Below are 12,894 nucleotides of genomic sequence, written 5' to 3' on the forward strand. Positions count from 1 at the left end.
CTGAAATTGATTTCATTGATTTTGATCAGTTGTATTAGTATATAGAAATGAAATAAATATTAAAAACATATCCTTAAAGGTATGGTGGGTAATTATTCTTAATTTCAGGAAAGAACCACCCATGTTTTGAAAATAATGCACTTGAGAGAGAACACCCAATTATCCTCGAGCAACCTCTGTTTACAAGTAGCTTCCAGCCTGGCAGCTAACTTCTTCTAGCAGTAATCTGAAATGAATTTCTCCAAATAGAATGCCAAACTTTAGCTTACCTGTTGAGCAGATAAATGGCGAGAGAGGCGTGTGTGGGAAGGCCAACATTCCCTTTACGCATGAGCAGGAAGTGAAAACTATCCAGCAACAAGCACGTACAACGATGGACTTGTGTGAAGGGTTGACCAGAATGATTGACATTTATGCAAACATATGGTTCAGACGATGTACTCGGGAGAAAAAGATCCTCCGCTATACCTTTAACTTTGTTTAGTGCCTTTAATCTCTATTTGGAATAACCCAGCCTTTTCACTGGGCACGTAAGCAGCACATCATAGACTTGTTTAACCTGTGAGCTCCATTCCAACTGGGAGCGTTTCAGATGTGAAAAAACAGCAAAAGAACTCCACATAGCGGGTCCCATAAGGTCACAAAATCCAACTAGAATTGCAACACCACGTGTGATTTCAGGATAGCACGATAACAAGCAAATATGGCAGCCTGTTTTCAAAAAAAGGTTTGTGGTTAATTGTCTGCTCTGTTTACCTCAGCTCTGAAGGTTTCACAGGAAAGAAACTGGAAATCTGCATGTGACTTTTATTTTTGAAAGTTTAAGGATATTTTACACTGCTTTTGCGTTTAAATCTGAACTGCAGAGTTTGATGCAGTCTGGAAGTGTACCATTTAAAAAACAGACATTATGCTTCACGGCCAGTGGAATTGCACTAATCCACTGTAATGGCGGCTAATTTCTACATCCATCCATCCGTCCGTCCGTCCATCCATCCATCCATCCATTTTCATCCGCTTATCCGGAGTCGGGTCGCAGGGGCAGTAGCCTAAGTCGAGAGGCCCAAACTTCCATCTCCCCAGCCACTTGGGCCAGCTCCTCCGGGGGAATCCCAAGGCGTTCCCTGGCCAGGTGAGAGACAGAGTCCCTCCAACGTGTCCTGGGTCTACCTTTAGGCCTCCTCCCGGTTGGACGTTCCTGGAAAACCTCACCAGGGAGGCGTCCAGAAGGCATCTTGACCAGATGCCCGAGCCACCTCACTGGCTCCTCTCGATGTGGAGGAGCAGCGGATCTACTCCAAGCCCCTCCCGGATGACCGAGCTTCTCACCCTATCTCTAAGGGAAGGCCACTCTGCAGAGAAAACTAATTTCGGCCGCTTGTATCCGCGATCTCGTTCTTTCGGTCACTACCCAAAGCTCATGACCATAGGTGAGGGTAGGAACGTAGATCAACCGGTAAATCGAGATCTTCGCCTTCTGACTCAGCTCTCTCTTCACCACGACAGGCCGGTACAATGCCCGCCTATCGAGCTCACGCTCCAGTTTTCCCTTACTCGTGAACAAGACCCCGAGACACTTAAACTCCTCCACTTGGGGCAGGACCTCATCCATGACCCGGAGAAGGCAATTCTACCCTTTTCCGAATCAAGACCATGGTCTCAGATTTAGAGGAGCTGATTCTCATCCCAGCTTCTTCCCACTCGGCTGCGAACCGCTCCAGCGAAAGGTGAAGATCACGTTCTGATGATGCCAACAGGACCACATCATCAATTTCTGCATACTACATTTAATAGATGTTACACAGATGTCTACACGGCACATACACACCCAGTGGAAAGGCCCAGTTAGTTGGATGTCATAAACACAAAACAGAACAAATAATTTACTTGGTAAATAAACAAGTTTTCTTAAAGAAAAGCATAAACAAATCATATGAGGTTCATTTTTGAGCAAATAGCAGTACTTAAAAGAATTGATGCAGTAAAATAAAATTTGTCCCATTAGGAAAGAGAAGGATTCTTATCTGTAATTGAGTGCAACCCAATCCTGATCAAGCGCAATACATGCTAATGATTACAGCTGCACATTAAAAGACACCAAAACTCATGTTTTATCTTTACATAACTGCACCGTAAAAAGCATTGTTGGAGTTTAATCTGAAAACGTTTTCTTCCCCAAAAAATATTTTATTCAAAATGTCTTGTTTGGAATACACAAACACCCAAACAAAATAACATGATCTAGAAATAGAAACAAAGAGAGACAAGATTCCTAGTGGAAAAAGTAACAAAAGTAGCCCACGGAATATTTTATATTAAATTAAAAATACAATCACTTGTTTAATTATTTAAAAATGCAAAATCTAAATTTTACCTCTAGAACTTAATTGGTTCGGGAAACCATGTGCTAATAATTACTTTGAATATCAGGGGAATACATCATTATTTGAAGGACTACTTTAAAATTCATTTGCTTTTTGTATTTAAATAAGTTTATTTCAAGCTAAACTCTCAGCTCCATCAAAAGCATCTTTGCAAAATACACTAGATCTAAAAGTCACATAAGTTAAATAGAAAAAAATGAACAGTGATTTAAATAAAAATTCATGAACATTTGACCTGAGAAATTATTATAAAGTCACAGAAAAGTATTAAATGGCTGCTTTGTTTGGAGTGTTTCTGAGATAATGGTGTTGTTGCTGCTGGAATAAAGTTGTAATACTGTTTAACGCTCAGAAGAAATACCAAAGCTTATGCTGCACTACACAACATCCTGAATGTTAAAAAGAAAATCCGGCATGGAGCAGGATCTACCTGCTCTTATTTTTCATTTATTCCAAGCAAAAACCAGAGTCTGCTCGTCTTCATCTTGATGCTTCTATGAGTCAAATTTTGATGACATAAAAAATAAATGTAACAGTTGCAGAGTGAAACATAAATGTTTGTTCATTGTGTGCAAATTTACAAACACAAAGCCTCAAGTTAAGTTTTTACAAAGTTTTATGAATATACTATTGTTAAAATATCCAATAACTACAGTTTGCATATTGCAAACTGTAGTTATAAAGAGGATGAGATACATGTATGCACTTTAAAATGGGATCTTGAGCTGCAGGTTTTCTGAAATCCAATTAATGATCAGAAAACAGCTGAAAGTAAAACAAACAAACAATAATATGACCTCCTTTGCAAAATAAATACATTGCATTTCTTTGACACATATTTTGTGCTCCCAGTTTAAAGATTTCTTTAGAAAATAGAAACTTTTACTGTGGTTAAACTAAAGCGCTCAGAGCTCGTTAGTGTTGGTCTGCTGTCCCCTACAGGACCAAAAGGCACATTACAAAAAATGTAAAACGTCTAGTTTAAACAACATAAATACATTCACATCCTTAAATTTATGTGACTGTGTATTTTACAGATATGATTGTATAATGTCATTTTGTATCTAAAACATTTTATTTTACATTGTAACCGGTTTATTTTTTATGATAAAAGAAAATATGAAACAAAACTTGCAAGCAAAGTACATAATTTTTTTATAGCTTAAAACATAAACAAAAATTTTAATAGTTTAAAAATGTGTCTATTACTGTATAATTAGTCTTAACTCGTGTTTTACATTCCTTACGTTTATTCTTGTTTGGGGAATTTATTCCATTGATTTTAATTGTTGCTTAAAACATAGCTTTGATGATAACAATGAAAAAATCCTATAAATAATAAATAAATAAATGCTATTTCTACATTTTTCTATAAGGAATAAAAAACACTTTTTAAGCTTAATTACTTTTTCTTAAATTAAATTCACATTCATAGATGAAAGTGTTGAACAGGTCAACCACAAATCATCTCTTCTGGGTTTTTTATGAGCACTAAAGTTTCCTCTCTGCTTAGAGAAAACAAAAAGCGAAGTTGCATCATCATATAAACGTACCTCTTTTTAAAGGTTTCAAGGGAATAAGCCCGACTGAGAAACAAAAGATTTTTGCTACATGTGGTTTGGATCAAAACTGGACTCATCAGATCCTGATGTGACAGAAATCCTGGTAACCACAGAAGAAAGATCCGTTTGAAGTCAGAACAAAAATTCCTTGGTTTAGAATTTCGTATTGAGAACACGGGTCACGTCCTCTCTTAGGTCAGGCGTTTCCTCCCCATCTGTCTCCTTTTTGTCCTTAAAAACCTTCAGGATGTCACACGACTGAGGAACCAGCTGATGATTGAAAATCAGGTCCACCATCCAGGACACTAAAAAAATGCACGTTAAAGAAGAGAACATGGCAACTGTCCTGTATGGAAAGTATTGTGTGATAACATTATTCTCCTCCCTCCAACCAGGGTACAGTAGCAGAGGGGGTATTTCAAGTATCGGCTCCCCGCTCAGCCCTCGCAGCAGCAAACCCACCACAAACCCACTAATAGCACCATAAGTGTTCACACGTTGGAAATGCAGCACACAGACCAGCTGAGGGAAAATCGCGACGTAGATGAGGTCCCCGCTTAAAATCCACAGAGCCGCAACACTGTCATCACCAAATGCCAGGCCAGTTCCTGCTATGCCCACGAGCAGCACACTAACACGGATCACCCACTGCAGCTCCCTCTCCGAGGCCTGAAGTGCAGGAAGGAAAAATCAATAAGAGGCACAGAGTGGCTTTGTTTAATGCTGAATCAAAACACACCCACTTGCTTCCTCAGAGTCGCCCTATAAATGTTTTGTGTAAACATAGACGCAGAGGACAACAACGCGGAGTCCATGGAGGACATAACAGCTGCAGCCACAGAGCCGATCCCCAGCACCCCGACCCAGGTCGGAGTAAGGTTTTGCAGGGCAAGCGGCAGGATCTTCCCCGCATCTCCTCGTTCAAAAGGAGAGGGGAGACCGTAAGCTGTCTGGTTCCAGTCTGAGGGATACGGAGGAGAAGGTTTTGCAATGCTCATTTTATTATTATCTATAATTTGAGTGTGTTAGAGTACCTGCAGAGGCAGCCATGACTCCAATGATAACTGAAGGGATTCCCATAATGAACACAGTTCCTGCAGCAGCATAGCAGGTGATTTGAGCCTGAACAGAGGAGGCTGCAGAGAGGATCCTTTGGTACAGAGCTTGATATGAGAGTCCACCTAAAGCCTGGAGCATCAAAAACAGGTTAGGCAGGAAAACCGGTGCTTAATCTAACAGTGTAGAGGGTTTCTCCTGCAGTTTTCTTCATTTTAAGAGCAAAAACAACTTGTGATGCAACAAAGAGAGAAAAAATATTAATTTTCAAAACTTCACAATTACCAGGAGCAGAATCTCGTCGACCCATTTTCCAGAATCTTCCAGCTCCAGGCGTCCTAACCAGGCGTCTCCGTGTGACTGGTTAAAGGGGGCAGTTTGTGAGATGACATTAACTGCAGGACTTAGCACCAAAAAAGGAACACAGAGCCACTGAAAGAGCAAAAACAACCAAATTAATCCATCAGTCTCTAGTCCGAAATTTATTTTTCCCATTCCCAAATCAAACTTCAGGCCAATCTATTCTGCAACAATTCACTTTTCATCTCAGTTTTACTTGTATTCTTACTAGGCTGACAAAAATAAAGCAGAGCTGGATAATATCAGTATATGCTACTGAGTAGAGGCCTCCTAGGAATGTGTAGATGATGGAGACAGCAGCTGAGATGATGATGGAGATGGTAGATGACAGTCCAAGGATGATGCTCATTGTTCCACCTGGAAACCGTGAAATAACATCATATTTCACAGAAGTAGAATACAGAATGCATTTTTGTGCACGTGCTCTCATCCTCTAAGAAAAGTAAGAGGGCTTTGAAAGTGTAACTTAAAGCAGTGAATAATTTCTCATTTTTAACCATTAAAAAACATAATTATATTTTGTCCACCTAAGAACTGGTGGGTTAAAATGATTTATTTTTTTATATTTTTAATAGAAATATAAAATGTGTATATTATGATACTTACATAATTCTGTGTCGAATTATGCCACAAAAATGGAGACAGAGTGTTATTTACCCAGAGCAGCGAGGATGCAGGCAACCCATAATATGTCGCTGAGCAAAGCAGGAATTAGGATTATTGCAGTAAACGCTTTGCCATAATGTTCCTGAAACGGGTCCAACATGGTGACATAACGCTTCGACCTCATTGGTTTAGCAAAGAACAATCCACCTGTGAAAATAAAAATATTTAAACTAAAACCATCTTTTAATAACTTTGGTTTAGTCTTTCAATTGATTTGTGCGCAATCTCATAGAATATTGCAAGATATCACACAATCTAGCACTTAAAGATTGGTTTATGAAATGGCTACACCAAATTTAAGCTCAATATCAGCTAAATTGACAGTTACAGCCATTTTTGTGTTTGATAAAGTTGCTAGTGATGGCGCAGTAATACATTTTTCAGTATTTTATTTATTCCATTTAAAATCAGTGATGTTATTCATAAGATACTGTGCTGGGGAGAGAAACAAACACATTTCTTTCACCTTTTACCAACAAACACCTTTCTCAGTGGCCTAGTGCCCTGAGACTGGGAGATCAGGGGTTCGATTCCTGGTCGGGTCATACCAAAGACTTTGAAAAAATGGGACCCAATGCCTCCCTGCTTGACACCTTAAGGGGGTTGGATTGGGGGGTTAAACCACCAAATGGTTCCCGAGCGTGGCTGTGTCTGCAGCTCACCGCTCCCCCAGGGGATGGGTCAAATGCCGAGAACAAATTTCACACACACACCTGTGTGTGTGACAACTAATGGGACTTTAACTTTAACTTTAACATTTAAGAACACAAACATAGACAAAACAAGATGATCCTGCTGCTAATGTGCAAAAAAAGGTTGATAATTACTTAGTCGCCTCAACAGAAACAACCAAACAGACCAACCCTTAAAAGTACAAATACATAAACTTTACAGCTCAAGTCCTATTCTGTAAAATATGGTCAGTCTTTACTTATTCATTTGTAGACATTTAAAGATTTGGGAAACTCGTTTAATCAATACATTTGTGGTGGTCTCTGCAAGAATGAATGCTTGGATCAGCACAGACAAGGCTGCTGCTGCAGAGTGTGGCAGCTTATTTCCTGACAGTTTTCACTTCTTGCCTCGGACTGGAAAACAGAAACACGACTCTACCACTGACTTGCAACGTTGATGTTTTATCTCCACAAATAACACAAGCCTGGAGGAGTTCTGCCATGTGGTGAAGTTGCTAATGCTAACAGCTAGCTTTTACTAAACGGGATGTTGTCTGTTGTTTCTTGGAAGCTAAAACGACAACCTTCCCTGTTGCGAGCCAAGACGGGTGAGTCCATGAACGTTAAGTGACAGTGTGGCGTAGATCTGTCAGGCTTTTCAAATCCAAGAGTTTCACCGTCTATTTTCTCTTAGACGCTAATGCAGGAGAGGAGATAGGTTCATGTTCAGTTTGCATGGAAAACTCACAGTGACCAATCATGATCAGAAATAATCATTATAAATGCTTTTTCATTGAATTGCAACTTTAAACATTTTCTGGGTGTCTTTTAGTGTCTTCATGACAAACAATCACAAGAGCCTTATCTAACCAGTGAAGAATATGTCTGGTTAATTCCTGGAACGCTTAAACGCTTTGTGCTGAAAACCTTCATCTTGCTGTCATTAAGCAGAGGTTTTGTTTGTTTTGTCTACTTACCCAGAAAAAAACATACGGCATATGCTGGGAGCCCCAAAGCCCAGATGAGTCCTTGAGATGGAGAATAAACAGCCTCAGCAGTTCCCATAATATAGCCTCCACCGACCCATGTTGCTAAAAACAAAACAGAGCCATAAAATAATGGAGAATTGGAGCACATTCAGAACATTTCACTTTGATAATAAACTGTTCTACCTGTCATGGTAAAGATCCCCACCAGAACATTGATATTCCGACCACCGACGATGGAGATTTCGCTCTTGGTGCCGGTGCACGCTTTTTCAACCTTCCTGGACTTTCGAGACCCCCAGACTCCGATCCCCAGGATGCAAATATAAAAAACGATCACCGACACCAGTCCAGGGATGTCCACAGCCATGATGGCCTGATTACAGAAAAGATCCCACGTCCATCATTTACACACAAGGAGAACAATCTTTATCATTAATGTGTTTAGAAGAATCAGCTGATGAATTAAACCATAAACATTTAAATTAGATCTGCACTCAAAAAATGACTTGTGGCTATAGTAAACGCCAGCTAAAACTGTAATTAATGTAAAATCTAACTAATATATTTAGTAAACTCTACTCAAAAATCCAATCCCATTTTTGGACTTTTGAAGAGTGGGTTGAGTCCTTTAGGATGTTTGTGTTTTTTTTTTTGAAGGCAGCAAGTGATGAAGATGCCATTCAGGGCAGGAAGGTGTGTTTTTGTTGTTTTTACAGGATTACTGAAAGGCCACCCAGCCCCCATCGTCCCCTGTGGCCAGAATATTCACTTGCAACTTTAGACTGGAGGGCCGCTCTGTTGGGACTTAGAAATATTTGAGTTGACACACCTGGCGCTGCTTCCAGCACGTTTCCTGCACGTTTTAGATCACGAACACAGCTGATTTGTTGGATTAAAGTGTTAAAAAGACAAACGCACCACAAGAAGATAGGCTTGGGTTTTGGTTTTACAAACGGACACTAGGGGGTGCTAAAAGCAAGCCAAACTGCCTAGTTCCCTTTTGAAGAACAATTGTAAAATTGCAAATGTTATTTATAAAAACAGTTAAAAACAAATCAAATCAACATAAACATAAGAACAGGTTACCTTAAAAGTGAAGCTTTCATTGACTTTGTGTAATAAAAGTACATAGACATTTACATTAACAGTAATGCTTCCTTTTACAGTCCCCTAATTACTAAGTACTTGCATGGTAATTACATAGCAAGTTAAAGTGTATTATTGTTTCTGAGTTCTTAAACAACTTAAGTCAAATTTTTAATATTTCATCTGTTTATGAAAATGTATAATTTTATGACTTATTTTTTTCTGATGTTATTCTAATTCTGTTTTGAGAGCATTTTGATTTGATGATGTTAATCTATTTATGATTTTATGACTTTGTTTTATTTTGCTTTGATCTATGTGAAGCACTTTGTGATTCTATGTCTGTGATGAGTGCTGTATAAATAAAATTTACTTACTACTTACTTACTTGTTTACAGCACCCTAACTATTCCCCATCCTCCCTGATTCTCATACAACCGCAAGTGAAATGATCCCAGAAAATTTCTCTCCTACAGTATTCACCCACAACACACTAGAAAATGATTAAATGGGAATTAGTCTACAAATTTATAACCCTTAGCTGCCTCTTAGGAGTTTGGACTGCTCAGTTAAAAATTTACTCCAGATTTCTTTCTTCTTGTGTGGCTTTTAGATCCAGTAATTTTCCAGTAGATTTTTATTTTTTAGAACACATTTCCAGCAGTTAAAATCTCTGAAGAACAAAACGGAGCTTAACTTTGCTACTCATTCTACTCTCTTCTAATTTATACTTCTAACTAAATTTAATAATAATTATTTACTGTAACAAGCTGTGGCATCAAGGACACTTAAATTGTGAATAAAAATGATTTTTTAGGTTTAATGGTCTCAAATGATGTCCTTTTCTGTTATAGTAATACTATTGAAATGCAGTTTAACCCTCTCAGGCTCAAAATAAGTTAAAAGGATGAACAACTAAGCCCTTCAGGGGTACTTCTGAGTTAAAAATACGTATGTGGAGTAACCAGGTAGGTAGGTTTTAACGTTGCAAATCTGCAACGCCTGCGTCCAGAGAGTTAAATAACTGAATGATAACAGTTAGCATGTTTCTGCTGATTATCAAGAGCTGTTCATCTTGACGTTGATGTGAACTTTAAACATACTGAACAGTATTTCCTTTCACTCTCCTTCAAGGTTAATTATAGTTTCTTATCATTGTTTATCAGTTATTATTACAAAACGGATGATCCTTCCAGAAGTATGTTTAAAAAGGATTTAAAAGATATTAATTAACCTGCTAAACTCTTAAAATAATGTGCAAATATTACTTTACCAATATTTTGATGAAGATGTAGCTTTTTCGTTATAATTTGCAACAATGATCTACGACAAAATGTTGTAAAGCTAGTATTAACCCTATGATACTGGGGTATTAATTTAGTAAGTTTGAAAATAAATCCAAAACGTAATGGACAGCAGAGAAAGGGCGTCTGGAATTATAATATCAAGTCCTTAATATCACGTTCTTCCAAACGTCGAACACTTTGCCCCAAGCAGCTTGTCACTTTGCACCTTTCTGTTTAAATCAAGAGAGCTCCTCAAATGAGAAGTGAATCATCCTCAGAAATAAATAAACAAGTCCAGATGTTGTTTAAGAAATCTGAGGTTGAAATCCACTGGACGACTGAGAATCTACACCAGCACTTATTAACGGTACTTTCACTACCGAGCACAAAGTTAAAGGCTGCTCAGTCAAACGACATTTCCCAAAATGCTTTGTCCTTGAAACTCAAATCAGATTCCATCAAATCATGACCTCGAGTAAATATAAATCTGAGATGAACCGACCTAAATGAGCCACACCTTATTCCTTAGTGGACTTCAGCCTAACAAAGATAACGACGCAAGGTCAGTCTGTACCACCTGACAGCCTCCAAGCAATTCCTCTGTTGACTGAAAACATGATTATTATCCTTTGATCCATTTTGCACTGCTTACTTTGTACTAAGTTGTAAAGATCTCATTTATAGCTTTGGTAAAAGTTTTACTAAACTGATTTTTAACTGTGGTCACAGATTTAAAAATTAAAGTGCTGGCCTTTCCTTAAATGTGGTGAAAAGGAGTTAAGTTTTTTGGTTGACTGTGCTTAAGTAAGACGAGAGGGACGGTCCCGTCTTAACGCACAGAGATGATGACATACAGTATAGTTACCCGCATGCGAGGCAGCATTAGAAAGCTGTTTAAAATACCTCAAAAGCAGGTGCATAATAGGGGTGGGTGATGTTTTGAATATACTCTGTATTATGACTGATCATACCACAGCCACTGAGTGCACTCTGCCCACCAGGAACAAGTCTGGATGGATGAAAACGAGGATATGAAAAAGTAAAGAAACGTTATAGACTATCCATCTGTGTCCAGCTGCTTATTCTATGTCAGGTTGCAGAGGAAATATCAAAATGGAGAAGCATCATTATGGTTCCCGTGCTTCATAGGGTCTGCTGTACAATGTTGCCGTAAGTTCTGCATCTTCACCAGTAACTCAGATTACTCTTAATATGACGGAGTGGTTCTACATACTGTAGATTCATATATTCATCTCATTCCCTATTTTAGGTATGAATGCATGAATTTAGGTATAAATGAGTAAAAAAAAAAAATACAGAGAGAAATGCATTTGAAATGCTTAACCCTCTGGAGGCAGGCGTTGCAGATTCGCAACAGTTAAAACCTACCTACCAGGTTACTCCACATATGTATTTCATGAGCATTTTTTAACTCCGAAGTACCCCTGAAGGACTTAGTTGTTCATCCTTTTGTCAAAACTTATTTTGAGCTCGAGAGGGTTACATCCAGGACATATTTCTGCCATCACTTTTAGCAAAGCCAAAGGAGAATTTTAAGAAAGTTTAAGGGGGAGCTGGTGGGGGGCAGACATACAGGAGGAGGGGCCCTAGCCCCACCTGTAGATGTGCCCCTGATGCATGAAATGCCAAGGAAGTGCTATAAATCTTGTATATGGGGTGCATATTTTTATGTATTGATTTGGTCTCATCATATGCATAATACGTTTAAATTGCCCTAATTACAGTTACATTGATCGCATTAAAACTGCGCTATTTTTTACGCACACGCTTTACTAACAGAGCAGGTGTAAGCAACTTCCACTCAGAGAGCTTTATTCACGCTCTGGTCTTTAAACCCAACCGTGAATGAATTATTTCTCTGTATTTCTGGACACAGCACTTATCTCCAAGTGTAACACAGTCAAGTCTTTCACCCAACACACAACCACAATCAAACTTTTAAAATCACTCACCCTTAGTGTATCCCTCTCTGTGGCACAAATATCCTTCTCCACTCAAACGGTTTTTGTAGTTTAGCTTATTATAAAACTGTTTTCACATCAGTCCGCGCTTTCATTTTGTAGTAAAACTCTTAAGGCTTCTGTCATTGTCTCTGCTTCACACAGCCAACATGTTAACGCGCCCCGACAAAATAAAAGCGGTGAACAGAAGCAGTCTTCGCGTAAGGGAACGTTTTAGAAAAACGGGTTTGACTTGAACGCACCTTGTAGCTGGAGGCGAAAGACCGACCAAGGTGGATGCTCCTGGCTCATGCTCTGTTTTTAACCCCTGGGAGACAGAATACGGTCAGCTAAAGCATTTCACGACTGTCCTTCATACATATTTAACTTTGAATCCACGTTAAACTGAAAAACGAAGCTGGAAAGGTGACACCCTCGCCGTACACAGCTGCTGCACGTCATAACAAACACGCGAGGAACCAGATCTACATCTTAAAACTCATGTCGAAGAAACACGCAAGCCAGGAACGAGTAGCCTATGCTCACGTTAATAATAGTAGGTGATTTGTGCCATGCACAGACAAAAAAATAATCATGGAAAAACTGAAAGGGACGTGTCTCGTTTCCCCATTTTTGTTTATTTTTTCTTTTGACTTTATACATTACATATAAATTTAAAAAAGTGAACCCAACATTATTATTTTTAAATGATCATAAGAGATTATTATTATTATTTGGAACCTTACCACCAGCATTTCTTTATGTTTGTCTCTTTTCACAAAGAAAACACTTTTCTTTGATTTGTTTTTTCTAAAGAAACACCAGCTATGATGGTGTGCTGCCTCTGAGAGAGGCTAAAGCCTAATTTAT

The 12,894-nt window shown here is 38.7% G+C and overlaps 1 protein-coding gene across 3 annotated transcripts; it reads right to left on the minus strand.

Moving 5' to 3' along the window:
* Positions 1-259: 259 nt before the first annotated feature.
* On the minus strand, positions 260-12,545 carry LOC107388827 (high-affinity choline transporter 1). 3 transcript variants are annotated; one of them, XM_054733107.2, is made up of 9 exons: positions 12,288-12,545; positions 7,875-8,064; positions 7,680-7,793; positions 6,020-6,175; positions 5,571-5,719; positions 5,288-5,434; positions 4,981-5,134; positions 4,690-4,907; positions 263-4,615 (listed from the first exon to the last, which is right to left on the minus strand). In XM_054733107.2, the coding sequence occupies exons 2-9, from the start codon at positions 8,056-8,058 to the stop codon at positions 4,100-4,102; spliced, it is 1,638 nt and encodes a 545-aa protein (XP_054589082.1). In that variant the 5' UTR covers positions 8,059-8,064; positions 12,288-12,545; the 3' UTR covers positions 263-4,099. The 3 variants fall into 3 exon arrangements, with proteins under 3 accessions (XP_054589083.1, XP_054589082.1, XP_015820044.1); XM_015964558.3 differs by lacking the exon at positions 12,288-12,545 and adding an exon at positions 12,037-12,281; XM_054733108.2 differs by lacking the exons at positions 7,875-8,064; positions 12,288-12,545 and having other exon boundaries at positions 260-4,615; positions 6,020-7,399; positions 7,680-7,770.
* Between the last annotated feature and the right edge of the window lie 349 nt (positions 12,546-12,894).

Source organism: Nothobranchius furzeri, chromosome 4 (genome assembly GCF_043380555.1).
Source record: "Nothobranchius furzeri strain GRZ-AD chromosome 4, NfurGRZ-RIMD1, whole genome shotgun sequence".
In the NCBI taxonomy this organism is placed as follows: domain Eukaryota; kingdom Metazoa; phylum Chordata; class Actinopteri; order Cyprinodontiformes; family Nothobranchiidae; genus Nothobranchius; species Nothobranchius furzeri.

Excerpts from the sequence above, each read along its gene's own strand:
- LOC107388827 (XM_054733107.2), bottom strand. The coding sequence starts at position 8,058 with ATGGCTGTGGACATCCCTGGACTGGTGTCGGTGATCGTTTTTTATATT. Across the intron at positions 5,720-6,019 it reads CTGCATCCTCGCTGCTCTGG|GTGGAACAATGAGCATCATC; the intron begins GTAAATAACACT and ends CACGGTTTCCAG. Across the intron at positions 5,135-5,287 it reads TCGACGAGATTCTGCTCCTG|GCTTTAGGTGGACTCTCATA; the intron begins GTAATTGTGAAG and ends TTGATGCTCCAG.